This window comes from Sphaeramia orbicularis, chromosome 24, assembly GCF_902148855.1.
Source record: "Sphaeramia orbicularis chromosome 24, fSphaOr1.1, whole genome shotgun sequence".
Lineage (NCBI taxonomy): Eukaryota > Metazoa > Chordata > Actinopteri > Kurtiformes > Apogonidae > Sphaeramia > Sphaeramia orbicularis.
In genome coordinates this window covers 37,527,065-37,545,710 of record NC_043979.1, presented here as the reverse complement: position 1 = coordinate 37,545,710, position 18,646 = coordinate 37,527,065, and the positions used below count along the sequence as shown (strand labels likewise).

Below are 18,646 nucleotides of genomic sequence, written 5' to 3'. Positions count from 1 at the left end.
GTTGATGGTCTGCATGAAGGCCATTTCCTCACAGAGTACCGCTTCGAGCAGAATGAATCTGATCAGAGAGACAAGGTGAGGAAATGAGTTTCGGACGAGCAGTTTTACAAATATGCTCAATCACAGGGTTTTAATGATACCCAGAGGTTATAGTGATTGCAGATGGAGTGGTTCAGCATTTGTGCGCAATCTTCAAAATTAGCTTACGAGTTTATTCTGGTCTGTGCACAGACTAGACTCAGCAAATGAAGACTGCTTATGCCCAAGGACTAGCGCTGATGGTAATCAAGGTCACCACGTATGGGTGTAAATGTGAGTGAGTGAATATGTGAACAGGCATGAGATTGTTTATGCCCACGGAATTATTTTGATTGTAATCAAGGTCAGTGTGTGTGTGTGTTTGATTTGTGTGTCCTGATCCATTTATTTATCTGTTCCTAACTAACAGACAGCTTGGATTTAATGTTCCTGCAGCTTCACACATCCTGACACTAACTCAAACACATTCACAGTAGTGACTTGTTTGCTTCTCTCATCTGTAACTCACCTTTTTAGATTAGACTAGACTAGACTAGATTAGACTGAACTTTATTGATCCCTTGAGCAGAGCCCTCAAGAAACTGAGGTTCCAACAGCAGCACAACACAGAATGTACCCATATAACAAATACTGTTAGAAAATAGTAATAGCAATAACTATAAAAATATTAGTGATAAAATGGGCAATTGCACATTGGAAACGTGCTAGAAGAAGCAACAAATGACAGAGTAGTAGTAATAATAATAATAAATAAATAATTATGTTACAATATTATAACATGAGATAGAGAGATAGATAGATAGATAGATAGATAGATAGATAGATAGATAGATAGATAGATAGATAGATAGATAGATAGATAGATAGATAGATAGATAGATAGATAGATAGATAGATAGATAGATAGATAGATAGATAGATAGATAGATAGATAGATAGATAGATAGATAGATAGATAGATAGATAGATAGACAGATAGATGCTTCTGGGTTTATTTTGGTATCTGCCACTTTGCCAGCTTTTTAGACCCAATAATAAAAGAGAAATTTAGACATATTTCCCTCCAGGATGTACCTAATGATGACCTCAGATAAATGCAAAAAAAAATTATACTCCGACTCTGTGCCATCCCAAAATTAATGAATTTTTTATCAAATATTAGGGCCAAAAATAGGACCAAAATTGTGACATGAAAAACTACCTAGGTGTCAGTGCGTTTTATTTTGAAAACATGGCTTGAAATGGTCTTATATACCACTATAACTAAAGACAGTGTTAAATTTGATGATCCTGGTGTTTTTTCTAATCCAGACGTGGGTTTTCCATGAATCTCAGTCTCATTCCAAGTTTTGTGTGTAACCCATCGTGTCCACTTGCGTTACATACAGAACCTGCCCACTTAAACACTAATAAATCGCAAATGATTTTGCAACAGTGGCCATTTTTGTGAAACACTCTCCCTTGCATAATTAGTTCAATTCCCAAAATGTACCTGTGAGAGAATAAAAAGGTATTTAAAAAAAATAGTAGCACATAATTTTCGTGTCCTTTTGACTGTGTTACATGTGGATTTTTGTATTAAATATAATGTAAAATATAAAAATGTGTTTCATCTGAAAAATAGTTTCTCTTTTATATCAGCAAGTATTTATTTTTAAAATAGACCCAAAGTGCTTCTAAACTTACTTCATAACATTAGTCTACATCTGGTTTGAATTTTACCCCCCATGTCCTGTTTTTAGGGACCAGTTTCATAGAAGCACCCAGATAGATAGATACACATAATTTAAAAATCACAGAATAAAAGTTATAATAAAGTGATAACAGTAATAGTAGTACATAAGTAATCTAAGTATGTTGTGTATGTTTGAGTATTATGTTCACACTCCATTAGGTCTTTATTATGACACTTGTTTGTTATGTATTGAGTATGTTCATAGACCCACCCTTTGCGGTGGTTGTACATGCGGTTGAGTCGGTCCCACTCGGCGTTGAGCTGCGTGAGGGCGTCTCCGATCTGGGCCACTTCAGCAGTAGATGCGTTCTGGATGGCGTCCGGCTGGCGCTCGTGGATCGCTGTCACCTGATCACCTAGACGCTCCAGATTCTCTTTGATATTCTACAGAGAAAGACAAAAAGTAAGACGCACAAGAAAGAAAAAAAAAAAGACTACTACTTTAAGAAGGATTATTTGAAGTAAATCAAGTCACCTTAAGAGTGTCCTCCTGGCTGGAGAAATCTTCATAGAGACCCCCGCTGAGCTCAGACGAGTTCAATAGCAGTTCGTTGTCGGCCATGGCGAGGAGAACCTTGTTGATCTCCAGAAGGTAGTCAGATGGACTTCGTGAAGGAGTGACTGTACGCTCCACTGATGACATCTCCTGCATTGAGGGAAAAAAGTACAAGGATAAGAGAGAAATGGTCAATCATTTCACTAAAACCTCATAATAATAGAAAATATTAAACTGTTCTGGACTAACGCCATAATCATCAATTAAACCAGGCATGCACTGATGTTCTGATGACTTCCATTTGTAGATGTGTTACTACCAAAAGGACCAAGAATTTTGTCCTGAGCTCCCAAGAATAGAAATGCTTGTGGATCGGACCAGCAAAATAATGACAGCGAACAAAGTAAAGTTCAATTATGAAAATGTTTAAATCTACAAAGTGTCCTTTAAAAACGTAAATAACATGAGTGTATAATTTTAACAGAGTGTAATTTGAACAATACTATCATTTACACACATGCATCACAATGTACAGATCACAGTGGATCTACAAATACACAAAACATTTAATAACAGGCAGACTTCTCTTAAAGGGGTCAGATTTAGCTAAACCCACTTTTATTAGTCTTTGGTTCATTTATTTGTGTATTTGGACCCTAATAGTTCATTAAGTTTGAATTTGAACCCTCCAGGTGCTGCAAAACTATCTTCACATTCATTTAGGCAAAAATCGAGTGGATTTCTACAACCTGTTTTAATTCCTTTTTAATTTGTTACGTCTATAACTAGTTACATCACAACATTTGCACATAAGGTCAAGACTTCCAACGAACATTTCTCTGAGTACGGCATAATTGTTTATCAGCAGCAGCGGTTGTAGTCCATATTGAAGATATGCGTAAACTTCACGCCGATTACCTAAAATGTTCAGTTGTTGGCTGAACAGGACAGAGCAGCACAGCCAACAACCTGGAGAGAGTGGGGTGTGAAGTGGCTCATTTGCATTTAAAGGGCCAGCGCTCAAAACGACCTTTCTGGTGTCATTACTCAGAAATAGGGTTGAAGATGGACCGGTGGAGTTGAATTAATGAAGACTTCAGACCCCAGTATAGCATTTACAGTTTATGTAGACCACAGGAAAATGTTTTAAAATGCAATTCCATTTTTTTTAAAAGCAAAACATCACTCCTTTAAGACATTTCAATTTATTCACATTTTTTGTAAACAGATAGTTTATAAATGCAAACATTCTCATGTACCGTACTTTCCGGACTATAAGCCGCTACTTTTTTCTCGTTTTGAACCCCGCGGCTTATACAACGATGCAGCTCGAGTATAGATTAATATGAGCTAATGACCACCAGGGGTCGCTCTAGCAGGAAGCACAAAAGCGAGACAGACAGGTGGAAGAGGTGATGCGGACAGGAGAAGTTTTAATCTTAACTTTTAACAATGCACAAACCCTCATCATGGAAAACACACGAAGAAATGCATATGATGCAGCTTTGAAGTTAAAACCAATTGATGCGTCTGTCTAAGAAGGAAATAGAGCTGCAGCACGGAAGTGCCACTGAGCAACAACAGAGGAGAAACGTAAAAAGGAGTGTGACGGAGCTGAGGCTGTTCAACTCCAACACCGAAGAAGACGACTGCAGTGGTTTAATGGGCAGAAGGAAGATGAAGATACAGATCAATGACTTTTCTGGGTTTTTTAAAAAGCTATGTTCCTGCCATTTTACTGCCTTGTTACAGGCACTGTTTGGAAAAAAGCAGTTAAGGTATGCAAATAAATATTTAAATAATCTTTCTGTTTAACATCTTTCTGTGTAAATATCTCATGTCACAATGTGGACACCTGTGGCTTATAGTCAGGTGGGACTTAAAGTCAGCCGCAGCTTATAGTCAGGTGCAGCTTATATTCCGGTGTGCCTTATAGCCCGGAAAGTACGGTAGTTTTCCTTTTTTACATTAAAACAAAGGGAAAAACTTGGAGTTACCATTATTTATAGGTTATTACAATAGTATTTAACTGGTCTGATCCACTTGAGATTGAACTGGTCTGTATGTGGCCCCTGAACTACAAGGATTTTCACATCCTCGATTGTTAATATCTGCAATGTCATTTCTGTACGTCACAAATTCATCCCACGGGCCAGATTAGACTCTTTGGAGGGCTGGTTTTGGCCCACGAGCTGTATGTTTGACACCCCTGCTTTAGACTGTCCATGTTTCCAGAGTGGTCTGAGGATGTTTGAAGGTGCAAACATGTGAAAAAGTGATGGTAGTTTTAATTTCATGACTTAATAATTATCAGTGCAGTGCAAATTTACTTTCCATTTCAAAAGCCTTAAGAGGAAAAAAAACATACCATTACAGCAACAAAACAAAACAGATGACAGGAGTTATCTACTGAAGACTGTGTGGATGCCATCATTTGCAGTCTATACATGATGTCAACTCCTATGCCAAACCCCCGGCTCTACTGGCTTCAACATGGCTGTCAGATAAAATGTGCTCAATGACACCAGATGACATGCACCGAGGTCTGAAGACTTTGCCAAAGCGGACACATTCGCAACCGACAAATCATTTTTACAGCCAAACAGAAATGCTCGTTGTTGTGGGACGTAAAAATACCAGTAAAATAAAACATAAAAACTGAATGAAACATAGTGAGGCTCATTCATTCTTCCCCAAAATAAAATTTAATTCCTCCCATCGTAAAATTGCAGACATTTTTTTGACCTTGAATATCAAAAAAGTTTAAGAGGTTTTAAGACTTCAAGGATCCACGGGGACCTTGACAGCAAACCAAGCAGAGACTTTTTTGGGGGGGTGTAAATAAAATCCCCTACATCTAAAATTAGAGCCCGTTCCCTGCGGCGGAAACGCTCTGAGTTCATCCAAAGGTTTGCAGTTACTGGTAAAAGTTCCCAGAGTGGAAGGTGACTCCTGTGTATAATCCACATGCTCATGCATGAGTCAGTCTCTCACCTCTGTTGAAAACTCTGTTCTGTGCTCGATGGATGTGTGAGAGATTGAAGCGTCCACACACACTTCGGCCTGCCTGGAGCGTAGCACCCACAGCTCCTAAATTAAACATAAACACACAGATGTTGGCCAAACCAGAGAAATACATTCCCACAAGTCAAAAAAAAGCACATCCCCCACTATGACCTGGTCTTGGAATCAAACAGAATAGCATAGCATAGTATAGCATAGAATAGAATAGAATGGAACAGCATAGCACAGAATAGAATAGAATAGAATAAAATACAATAAAATAGAATAGCATCGCATAGAATAGAATAGAATAGAACAGAATAGAATAGAATAGCATTGCATGGACTAGAATAGCATAGCATAGAATACAATAGAATAGACTAGAATAGCATAGCATCACACAGGATAGAATAGAACAGCACACATAAACTAGAATAGCACAGCATAGAATAGAATAGCATAGCATCACATAGAATACAACAGCACCGCATAGACTAGAATAACATAACATAGCATAGCATAGAATAGCATAGACTAGAATAGCATAACATAGCATAACATACAATAGAACAGTATTACACAGACTAGAACAGCATCGCATAGACAAGAATAGCATAGCATAGCATAGAATAGAATAGCACAGAATAGAATAGAATAGAATAGAATAGAATAGAATAGAATAGAATAGAATAGAATAGAATAGAACAGAATAGAATAGACTCCACTGTAATTGTGTGTTCAATGAATAAAAAAACATATGTTAGAAAATAAGAATAGGACAAATATGAAATTATTAAACAAAAAAGTAAAACATAAAATTTACATGAAATTTACATGAAATTAAATAGATATAAAATATGATTAGACACAATATTTACACTATTAACAGTATGCATATTTAAGAAAATCAGCAATATGAACAGTGTGTAAAGTCTATAAAAATAGTGCACTTGTATTTGAATAAGTATTGAATAAATATTGTTACTGTAAGAACAGAGGAGTGCTGCATGACTTATTGGACATACTTTACAATTTTACAGGGTTATTGCACATTCTTGAAGTAATCACATGTGCATACATACACAGACTGTGCAGAAAGAACGCCAGAGTTATTACCTTTTCAGAAATCGTATTCATGCGTCTTACCCGGTATTGGCTTTGCAGTCGGAGCAATAAAAGCCTCAACTCCTCCTTCTGACCCTCATCTGAAGTTTGCTGCTGCAGTTCTTCTCCTCTTCGGAGCAAGTCTTCAACACTGGCTTTCTCCTCATCCATCTGGTGCAGGGTCACAGGTAAAAAAAACAAAAAAACAAAGTAAAAACATAGAAGAATTCAACATCCTGCAATTCCAATCCCACTGGAACAATCAACCTTGAAGAAAAACTTACATACCAAAAAGAAAGATTAAATAACTCCTTTGCAAAACAAGCAGCAAGATTGCAGAAGCTGTAGACACTTCTTCGAAAATACTGTTTTAAAATACAATAAAAGGCTTCCCAACTCGAACACTGACCTTGCTCTGGATTGGTTAGGTTTGTTCAGTCAGTGTGTTTAACGTCATAAACCTTGATAACACAGATTCAGCTCCAGACCTGCTAGGCCTTGAAAGTGCCCAATCAAAGCTGGTCTTATCAAGTGACAGCTTTATATAGCCCGTGGACCAACAAATTCATCATAGAAAATCCAATAAAACTGCACGCCCGAGGAGACAAAAAGAGAAAAATAGGCAACCCTGGACGATTTTCTGTGACTGTATGTTTTTAAATTCCTTAGAACAATTACCAGGGGGCTGTTAAGTTCATGAAAATGTTGATCAAAACCCTGGAAAGAGGCGGCAATTCTACACATAATCATGTCTTTTCAGTCCGTTCACATTATCACTGCTTATCTTATTATAAAACCGAATGACAGGTGCTTAAAAAAAACAAGTAAATAAAGGTGTTGCTGTGTACTTTGTCATCGTCCAGGGTGTTTGCTGCATCCTGTTGTCGCAGTTCAAGAGCCCTGAGTGTGTCGTGGAGTTCTGCCTGAAGGTTCTGAACCTCGGTGGGAATCGGAGCCTCGGCAGAACGGGCTTCGCTCTCGGCCTCAACTCGGATCTCCTGGTTGAGAACGACCTGGTGAGAGGAAGCAAACACAGCACAGACCACCCAGATCAGGTACAGGTTATGGCAACATAACTGAAGACCTATCATATTAAATTTAATACCTTTTAAAGACTTTTTTAAGGTATTAAATGCAGATTTGGAAATTCAAGATTTGAATTTCCAAATCTGCACTAGAAAAATTCAATTTAACATTGACTTGGTGATGGAAGAATCAAACAAATGAAGATTCTAGAGAAGTTTATAATGAAGTTTGGTCCTGGGGAGACATTAAATTTGTCTTTTTGGTGTTGAGCTGAGAGCATGTGGTGGATTATATAAAAAAAGTTTAATATTTAACCTTTTTGCTAATTTATTAAATTTTTAACTGGTTTTGCCTCATGTGGTCAAAATAAAATTGTTAATATTTGGGACTGATCAATATATTCAGCACTTAAATATTCAAATAATGTAGTTATGTTTTGTTTTTTTTTTTACTTCCTGACCAATAGCGGTGACATGATGATTAATGTAAGCTAACTGATTTGTCTCTGTAACTAGCTGGATGTGTACGTCTTAGTCAAATTGTTTCTATGAAATGAGAGATTCAGTAGAAGCTTTATTCTTTTTTTTTTGCACTATTGTGGCTTTTAAGACTAAGAATTTCAAAATGTATTTATCACCATTCATTATAATATATTGCATTACATATACTGTATATATGTGAGTGTTGACAGTTGGGTTTCTGTGGTAACTGTGCATTGGTGTGAAACGCGGTACTGTTCAGTCAAGATGAGATGCATAAAAAGACGATTTGTCTCAGTCCCGTTGTTTCATTTGATCAGGAATAATTCACCACCACCGATTAAACATTCATTTTACGTTTAGCACAGTGATGTACAGTCAGGGAAGGCAAAGAGAAAAGTGAATAAGATTCTCTTTTAGGTTCTTATGATTGTAAATCTGACTGAAGGAGAAGGAGTCAGTGCCTCACCAGCCAAGAACCTCAATTTTACAAAACTTCATTTATTTTGATTTGACATTAAGTGATGTCATTACTTTTTGACATTATTAACCAAAGCAGTTTCTATCAGGCTAGTTAGAGATCTGATTCTACTCTTCCCTTTGCTCTAGTAGGTTGTTGTTTCTCTACCTGTTGAGTTTGTTGGTGCATCTCAACGACACCGGACTCCAGAGTGGTCAACATCTAGAAAACAAAGGACACAAAACAAGAATCACTGACTGGACCCTGCTTAACACATCTCAGACTATTTGATTAGATCAGACTACAGGGTGTCCCATAAGTCTCCATACATAGGAAAAATAAACGTTTCTTGACATAAACCATTTTTATTTATATAATATGCTCTATATGACTGCCATTTTGTCGGGAACACATTTCAGTGCGTGTCCTCCACTGCTGAAGAACTATAAAGAAGAAATATAAAGAAATACATGTTAGAACCATATATGTATGGAATGTATTATGTCTCCTATGTATGGAGACTTATGGGACACCCTGTAGATTAGGTTAGATTGAACTATATTGATCCCTTGGGCAGAGCTGACAGGAAATTTCGGTTCCAATAGCAACACAACACCGAATGTACACATAAAAAAAATTATGAGAAAGTAGCAATAACAATAAAAACAGGAAATTTCACATTATAAAGTACTAGTAGAAACAACAAATAACAGGGTAGTAGCAATAAAGTAGTAATAACAATAATAAATATCTAATTATGTTATATTATAATATGCAGTGTGTAAATATATACAGGGTGGGGAAGCAAAATTTACAATGAACATTTAGTTGTTTTTTCTCAGCAGGCACTACGTCAATTGTTTTGAAACCAAACATATACTGATGTCATAATCATACCTAACACTATTATCCATACCTTTTCAGAAACTTTTGCCCATATGAGTAATCAGGAAAGCAAACGTCAAAGAGTGTGTGATTTGCTGAATGCACTCATCACACCAAAGAAGATTTCAAAAATAGTTGGAGTGTCCATAAAGACTGTTTATAATGTAAAGAAGAGAATGACTATGAGCAAAACTATTACAAGAAAGTCTGGAAGATACTATTAAAGAAGAATGGGAGAAGTTGTCACCCGAATATTTGAGGAACACTTGCGCAAGTTTCAGGAAGCGTGTGAAGGCAGTTATTGAGAAAGGAGGACACATAGAATAAAAACATTTTCTATTATGTAAATTTTCTTGTGGCAAATAAATTCTCATGACTTTCAATAAACTAATTGGTCATACACTGTCTTTCAATCCCTGCCTCAAAATATTGTAAATGTTGCTTCCCCACCCTGTATACTGTATAATTTAATAATCATAGGATAAAAGTTATGATAAAGTGACAACTGTAATAGTAGTCGTTACAATGATAACTATATGTAATAAGTAATATACAGTTGCGGAAAAAATTATTAGACCACCCTTGTTTTCATCAGTTTCTTGTTCATTTTCATGTCTGGTACAACTAAAGGTACATTTGTTTGGACAAATATAATAACAACAAAAATAGCTCATAGTAGTTTAATTTCAGAGCTGATATCTATCCATTTTCCATGGTTTTCTTGATAATAACCAAAATCACTTCAGTTCTTACATCAACATCTATGGCATTGTACTGACAAAAACAGTGCTTTTAGGCATTCCATGTTTTCTTTTCTGTCTGTTTTAGTCACATGATACACACAGGAGTTAGTACTTGATTGCATAACCATTGTTATTGATGGCTTTCGATGGTCTAATAATTTTTTCCATGACTATAAGTAAGTAATAGTAGTAAGTAAGTAAGTATAGTAAGTAGTAATGGTGAAAATAACAACGATTCCTAGATGTCCTTTTAATTTCAGTTTGTGCTTTTGTACCTGGGCAGTTTTTATGTGTTGCGAGACTTTGTCGAAGTTACAGTTGAGTTCGGCCAGTTTGGGCTCCACCACGTCTCGACAGGCGGGGCCCCTGCTGGTCATGAGGATGATGGCCTGGTCCCTGACGCTGTCCACGCGCAGACTGATATCCTCCAGCTCATCCAGCATGCGCTAAGAACAGACCACGCAGTCCGGAGTTATTCATCTTTTTGTTTACCCTTTTTGTGCCATCAGTCATTTTCCTCTCGAGCGCAGGATGGCAGCGCAGCCTTGGATCGGACCAGAGAGCTGAGCACAGCATGTCCTGTTCAAGGTTAGCGGGCCCGCGGACCAGCTGATATTTAGTGCAGACCTTCAGGTGTCGAGGCGGAGGAAGGGTGAAGTTAAGAATTTAAGAACTGAGAGATAAATTATGTGGCATTTCCCCTTTCCCTAGATTCTCATTTAGCCAACATTTCTCTTTCCAGGATGTCAACAAACCTCTTTTGTTTGACCTTCATCATCTACTTTTCACTCTTTATTCTGTTTAGTGCTACATGCTAAGGCTGAGTTATGGTGATAAAAAATAAGAAAAAACTCTGCTAAATAAAAACACATTAAAAATTTACTGCCCCACAAGGTAAGAGGAGGGTTTTCTTAGACTTTAAAGGACTATATAACGCTGCCTGAAGCATTCATTTACATAACAGGCCATTATTAAAGAAGTCTACGCTTGGCCTGCTCCAAGCCAGGACAATATTCAGCATATTTTTAAGACATGAAATGAAAAATTGCATGACTAACTGTGTAATAATAGGAAAAAGGAGACTGACAACCCCACGGGTGAACTTCACTCATGAATCAGGTGTTTCACAGCTGTTTTACCTTAAGCTCTACTAATACTTTCTCTGTCCCGGTGTGAAAACCCTCTGTCCTTTACCTTCACCACCTTTTCCCTCTCTGCAGGGCTGAGCCGCTCTGCTTCATCCAGGTGGATCTGGGTCTGGTAGAGCCAAGTGCTGATGTGAGCCAAGTTCTCATCAAAGATCTCCACCTCATTCTGATGACTCTGCACAGACACAAAGAGAAAAAGAAATACACAAAAATCTCAAAAAGGAAAGATTTCAGTGTTCACTCAATTTTTAATGTGAGCAAATAAAAGGAGAAATATTCATTAATCTGTTTGATGTTTTGCATTTCTTTGTTTTTCTTGACTTGTGTAGTATTTATTTATTTATCAGTGTATTTGGTAGGGACAGTGCTCATTAATGAACATGTGTATTGAACAAAATCAGATGCAAATATGTTGGATTATAGCGAAAATGCTAATTTGCATCTGCAGTCAATCAATCATTCAATCAACTTCTACTTATATAGCGCCAAATCATAACAAAAGTTATCTCATGACACTTTACATATAGAGCCGGTTTAAACCAGACTCTCAAGCCAATTTACAGAAACCCAACAAAATCCTCCAGGAGCAAACACTTGTGACTGGTGACAGCGATGAGAAAAAACTTCCTTTTAACAGGCAGAAACCTGGAGCAGACCCAGACTCCTAGAAGATGGTCATCTGCCTTGACCAGTTGGGGTTAAAGAGAGAGTGGCAGTGAGGATTATTCTTAAACACTGGAAAACCCCTAAAAACCCACAGTTTAAAGAATGGGTAAATATGATGATAAAGACTGCTTCATATGAGTGTATAAGTTTATGAGTGTGTAAGTTTAACATTAGGGATGGGACCATAGCACCAGTTTGGGAGCGATTCTGGTCTTACATAACTATGACTGCCAGTCAGCAGTATGACAGCTGATCTACTTCCGTTTAGTTAGTTTAGTTAGTTAGTTAGTTAGTTAGTTAGTTAGTTAGTTAGTATGTATGTATGTATGTATGTATGTATGTATGTATGTATCTATCTATCTATCTATCTATCTCATTTATTTATTTTTTCTTTTTAAGAACTTCCATACTTTACTTTTCATTTATGTATAAAAGCCCTGTTTGTTAACACTAAGCCACATTGTATGACTGTCATGTACCGAGTGAAAACTCCAATAAAGTCTTGAATTCTGAAAAAAAGAGAGAGGGTAAAGGAGGAGAAAAAGAGAGAAAGAAAGAGAAAAAGAGAAAGAGAAAGAGAAAGAGAAAGAGAGAGAGAGACTGGGGGAGAGGGGGAAAAGTAGGGGGAGACACATTGATGCAACTGATGCACAGCAAACTGAACTTGAACTGTTAAAAATTAGATCAGCTGGTGCTAGTATAATCACCAATAACCAGAACAAATGTCCATAACTGTTAATACTACTACTGCAAGTACAGGTATTAACAGTGGATATATTACTACTACCACAACAGTTAGTACAAATAATAGAAACATTCACCACCTACGGAAGTATATAATAAACACTACCACAACTATATGGATAAGTGAGTCCTTAGGCAGGTAAAAATAAAACATCACAATTATAGCATGCAAAAGTATGTTCAGGATATGTATTATTTTGTCTTATAAATCTTACAAAGAAAAAAAACATTGTAATCTTAAAAAAAACACTTCTGTGTCTGCTTAAATTATTCCAGCACTACATGGTTATCAGATCAGGAATTCATGCTAGAGAGAGAAATGACTACGAACACATCTTTAAAACCCCCTTAAAAATTGTATAACACAACAAAGTAAAAGAGTGTTGAAAATGTAGCACATGTCTGCCAAATCCTGGAAGACTAAATGAGCTCAATAACACACAAACCAACTTGCACTCACCAACACAGTGCTGAGCCAGTCCTCCGTCCAGGTACGGACCCGGTCCCAGGCTTCGTTGAGGTTACAGAGCCGGTCCTCCAGCTGAGCCTCGCTCCCCTCCACCAGAGTCTGCAGACCGGCACTGGTCTCCATCAGGCTGGACAGCTCCGCCTTACGACGCTCCGACTCCTTCAGCAGGCCCTAAAACACACGTACAGCACAGTATATATCAAACAGGCTCCTGGTGACATCCGTGTTTCTGATATTTACAGCTGAGTGTTGCTGCACACTCATGGGAACACACACAAGAAGTAAAGCGTGAATTACACTGAAGTATACGAGTTGAAGCCTTCAGGAACTCTAGGTACCATAGCTGTGTGGAAGATGCAATGTCCGTTTTAACCCATAAAGACCCAATGCAACTTTTGTGGCAATTCCCAAATAAATTTTCTCTGTATTTAACCTTTCTTATGTAATTTATCACTATTTATTGTTTTATTATCCTCTTTATTTTGCGTTTTTCCAGTGAAAATCATGTATTTTCCTGTATTTAATTCACTGATCCTGTGGGTGTTCATAAAACCCCAAATTAAAATTGAGGGTTATTATATTAGAAATAGCAAAAACTGAAAAAAAGTGACTTTTTCAGCAAAGATATGAATAACTGAACATAAACCAAGTGCCTCCATCCACTGTCACTGATCCAACTCCATGGGTTTTACTGGTGAACTAGAAGCACTCGGAGAGCGCAGACCTCCGCCAAGGCTGATCAGTGGCCCCCCCCCGTGGGCCCCCCCACGCCAAGGAGGTTATGTTTTTGCCAGGGTTTGTTTGTCTGTCTGTCTGTTTGTCTGTCCGTTAGTGTGCAACATAACTCAAAAAGTTATGGACAGATTTTGATGAAATTTTCTGGTCTGCGCCCCCCTCCCCCCCCCCCCCCCTCCCCCCGATCACCACCAAAATTTAATCATTTCTTCCTTATCCCATTTCCAACAAACCCTGAAAATTTCATCCAAATCTGTCCATAACGTTTTGAGTTATGTTGCACACTAACGATCACTGCCCCCCCGCCCCCCCCCCGTGGGCCCCCCACCCCCGATCACCACCAAAATTTAATCATTTCTTCCTTATCCCATTTCCAACAAACCCTGAAAATTTCATCCAAATCTGTCCATAACTTTTTGAGTTATGTTGCCCACTAACGGACAGACAAACAAACAAACAGACAGACAGACAAACAAACAAACCCTGGCAAAAACATAACCTCCTTGGCGGAGGTAATCAATGTTGTAGAAGATGACGGTGTTTCCAGGTTCACTACGGAGCCTCTGAACGTCCAAATGGTTCATATCTAATGACCATGAAAAGACAATAAACTGCATTTTACACTAATTATTTCCATGTATTGATAGGATTAATGGATCAACAGGTATTAAACAGTTTAGATCAGTAGATGCTTTAAGTCGACAGTGGATGTTGGCGTCTTTATGGGTTAAAGTTATACTGTTTTGGGGTAAGTATGATATTTTTGTTAAGTGTATCCGATGGTATCATACTCAAGTGCTGATGAAATCTAAAGACAAACAAAATTTAATGCACATTTTCATGATCTTGACTGCTCTTTCATTTGTTGTTTTTGTATGCATGTGTGTGTATATATATGTGTGTGTGTAAATGTGTGTATATATGCAGATATGTTTATACTTAGAAAAAAAGGCAGGTAAATTGTAATTCTGTGATTGGAAGTGTCCTATTTTTCTTCAATAAAAAATATTTGGAAAAAAAAAAAAAGAATGTTTTGCACTCAGTGAGAATCAGAAGTACCAGTTTGTCTTCGTGCTCCATCTGTCTGCAAAAAACAGAAGCACTTCTTTGCTCCTGTAATTCCGATTATAGATAGTTTGTTTAATATCATCACCTTTGTGAAATAATGGTCAGATTTTTTTTTCAGACAACACAAAAAACTTATCCAGATATTGAGTATTTGATTTAGACAAAAAGATTTTTTAGGAAGGTGACGATATGTGAAATATTGTTATTGGGTAAAACATAAAAGTGTTTTCTGTGCCAGGTGACTGGTTTCTTATTATCATGTTTTATGCTGCTCACATTAGCCCATGCAATCTCGGCGTCGATGTCGGCCGGCATGTCATCAGAGCTGTTCTTCTGCTGGAGCTGAGCCTCGTTGGTGTTCAGCCACTCCTGCAGGGCGGCGCTTTCCTTCTGGAACTTCTGCGACAGAGACAAAGCTTTTTCCAGATCCTGTTTTCCCTCCGTTACCTGTGAAAAAGATGAACGCAGACAATGAACATTACATCTAATATAGAAAATTCCATACTTTAGAGAAAACACAGAGGTACTTTGGGGTGAAAAAATGCAGATACCTGTGCACCCAAGTCGTTGTAGAGCAGTTTAAGAGCGGTCAGCTGTTCATCCATAGCTTTGGGGTTTTCTGTCTGTTGTTTCTGTACAATCTGTCGGCCTGTCTTTATCACCGTCTCCACCTCCAGCTTCACCTCACTCAACAATTTGTACAGTTTCTAAACATTAAAACAAAGAGAAATCAGTACATGAGTAGGGGTTAGGTCAAACAGAACACTTTTATCACATCACAGGGTCTCCACTTCCATCTACTGATGATGATTCTGTTGTTTTAACTTCACGTCCTTTGCACTCATTCTGTATTTGTCCATAGCACTTACATCCGCATATATTATACCATTATACATAGTGTAGCTATTGTTAATACTGTATCATTGGCTTAGAGTGTAGTTTCGACCAACTCGATTTGTAAAGTGTCATGAGATAACTTTTGTTATGATTTGGGATATATAAATAAAATTTGATTGATTGATATGCTGTACTTCCTGCATTGCACTTCTGGCTCAATGATAAATTGCCTTTTGTTGATGAAAGAACCAGATCAGGTCCGCACAACATGTGAGCTCCCAAAAAATATTTATTCACCACAGTAGTGACGTTTTGGGTATCGGCCTTTCATCAGACATGAACACACAGCTGTTTATGTAGAGTACAGTAAGGTCATGCAAATTATCTCATGTTGTCAGTAACTTTTAAATAGATACAAGCATCTTTAAATACATAATAATTCATACAAGTACCATAATCAAAATTCTTTAAATTAATATAAATATAATGATCAAGTTACTTTAACCCTTAGGGGTCGGAGCCTATTTTGGCAATTTTTGAGTACTTTTGATTTTGCCTTTATATAATATATAAAGAAATGTTTACTATACCCATGTTTGGCATCTTTTTTTTTCAGCACAACTTCATCTATCTCATCTGCCTATTATTTTTTCACTTTAACCTCCTATATCAACACAAAAGGCCAAAAAACACAGAAAAAATATAAAGACCGATTTGAAAAATTTATATAATTCATTGCATAAATAACACAAAGATGCTTAACAAACCTTTTCAAAGACTTTAAAAGTGGATATTGTTTCCAAATATTAGGTATATAAAATCAAAATTGTAATAAATTAAAACTATACTCAAATATTTGACATAAAAGCATATCTGTACATAGGTATTTTCTTGGGTTTTCTCACTCAAACCATCATATCTCCGGTTGTATTTGCACTATCAACATCAAATAAAAAGTGGGTGAGTGTTTCAAGTCTGCACTTTCGAATGCAATTATCCCCAGTGGTCTATGTAACTGAGGTCTGATGCTACAACATGTTGAAAATGTCATGTGAATCAATTATGGGGCCATGACTGTGGACCCCTAAGGGTTAAGATCATGCAAATACATACAAATAAACTAGCTGTGTGTCATGACCTATCCCATGTGTGATGAAGGGCCGATACCTGAAACGTCACTACTGTGGTGAATAAATATTTTTTGGGAGGTCACAGGTTGTGCAGACTTTATCTAAATTCTTTCATCCACTGTTTCTTTCGGGATCCTGCACACCTTTTCGCAACTGGATGTGTCATCACCTCTTTTCATAAATTGCATTTCCTTGCCATGTCATGTTGAATCTTATGTTTAAATGATTTAAGACCTGACCCAATTCTGTTTATATAAATCAGATTTAGAGCCGTCTTCTCACCATGCAGCCGCTGAGATGTGACTGTATTTTTTCCGGTTCGACATCCCTCACATCCAGAATGTGCAGCTCAGCTTTAGCTCCATCCAGGACCCTCTTACAGTCCACCATTCGCTGCTCGAAGTTGGCAGGCTTCTGGAAAAGCTGATACTTTGTGGAGATCTCCCTCAGTTTTCTCTGCAGCGAGTGACAGGGATGGTAAACAAAGTTATACGGCTGTCAAAATAAAAGTTCGCCTGTCATGTGTATAACTTGGTATTGCTGTGTCATATATATTTACTAGGAGAATAAGAAAAAGAAGCTGCAGATATAATATCAGTGTCCAGGTTTGATGTCTTATTAATTGATTATGTCGCTCATCAGTATACAGTCACGGAAAAAATTATTAGACCATCAAAAATTATGAAAAACAATGGTTATGCAATCAAGTACTAACTCCTGTGTGTATCATGTGACTAAAACAGACAGAAAAGAAAACATGGAATGCCTAAAAGCACTCTTTTTGTCAGTACAATGCCATAGATATTGATGTAAGAACTGAAGTGATTTTGGTTATTATCAAGAAAACATGGAAAATGGATAGATATCAGCTCTGAAATTAAACTCTTATGAGCTATTTTTGTTGTTATCATTATATTTGTCCAAACAAATCCACCTTTAGTTGTACCAAGCACTAAAATGACCACAAAATTGAAGAAAACAAGGGTGGTCTAATAATTTTTTCCACGAGTGTATATGGTATTACTTGTGTCATATACATTTACTAAGAGTATAAGAAAGAAAAGCTGCAGATATAATGTCAATATCCAGGTTTGACATCTTATTAATTGATTATGTAGCTGATCAGTATATACTAATAATGGTACAGTGTAATTATGTAACAGTAGTGGAGCAGAAGCAGGTCAGCTTGCAGTGCTTCATGTTGTCCAGTAGGGGTCAGTGTTACCTGCAGCTGGTCCAGCATGGTCCCACCACGGGCAGCTTTTCCATCAGCAGAGGGGGGAGGCAAGTTGGCGACGTTCCTCCTTCTCATGTCTTCTATTGTCACCTCGTGGGCTGCGATCTCTGCCCCGATTGTCTAAGGAAGAATTAAAGATGAACACACATTTATTCAAACAATGAGTAAATACTGTACAATCAAACTGAGACCCCTTATTATGACTTTGCAGTAAAAAAATAACATATTTATGCACCCTCCCCCACTGTCTACCATAGAGAAACTAATGGACATGAATTGATTAGGGAGGGGCTTAATTTCCAAACTATATAAATGCCTGGTAAATGGATGTGTAGACATCTGTGGAATGAGGACCTAAATGAAGACAACCCAATGCAGGAGCTAAAGCGCAATCAAGAACAACTCGCATCTGCACTATAACTGACTGATGTGAATGTACATGACTCCAGAAAAACCTAGCAGATATGACAGGACCTGTTCCAAATATATGAAGGAAAAAGGAACAATTTTCCATTATATTCAGCATTGTACTGAAATATAAAAAATACCCAAGACATTATTGAAAATGAGAGTAAGGTCTCAACTAACTTACCTGCTTGAATAAAATAAATAAATAAATAAATAAAAATAAAAAATCGCACT

General features: G+C 37.3%; 1 protein-coding gene across 6 annotated transcripts in view; it reads right to left on the bottom strand.

Moving 5' to 3' along the window:
• utrn (utrophin) overlaps positions 1 to 18,646 on the bottom strand; it is a 397,580-nt gene that overhangs the window by 289,288 nt on the left and 89,646 nt on the right. For all 6 annotated transcript variants that reach the window (XM_030127978.1, XM_030127982.1, XM_030127981.1 and 3 more), the window contains 13 exons: positions 17,993 to 18,124; positions 17,050 to 17,223; positions 15,352 to 15,507; positions 15,077 to 15,247; positions 12,989 to 13,168; positions 11,165 to 11,293; positions 10,246 to 10,416; positions 8,511 to 8,564; positions 7,226 to 7,390; positions 6,420 to 6,548; positions 5,265 to 5,360; positions 2,250 to 2,420; positions 1,986 to 2,158 (listed from right to left, as the gene is read on the bottom strand). In XM_030127978.1, the coding sequence (XP_029983838.1) occupies positions 1,986 to 2,158; positions 2,250 to 2,420; positions 5,265 to 5,360; positions 6,420 to 6,548; positions 7,226 to 7,390; positions 8,511 to 8,564; positions 10,246 to 10,416; positions 11,165 to 11,293; positions 12,989 to 13,168; positions 15,077 to 15,247; positions 15,352 to 15,507; positions 17,050 to 17,223; positions 17,993 to 18,124 (1,901 nt within the window). The remainder of the gene's footprint in view (positions 1 to 1,985; positions 2,159 to 2,249; positions 2,421 to 5,264; positions 5,361 to 6,419; positions 6,549 to 7,225; positions 7,391 to 8,510; positions 8,565 to 10,245; positions 10,417 to 11,164; positions 11,294 to 12,988; positions 13,169 to 15,076; positions 15,248 to 15,351; positions 15,508 to 17,049; positions 17,224 to 17,992; positions 18,125 to 18,646) is intronic.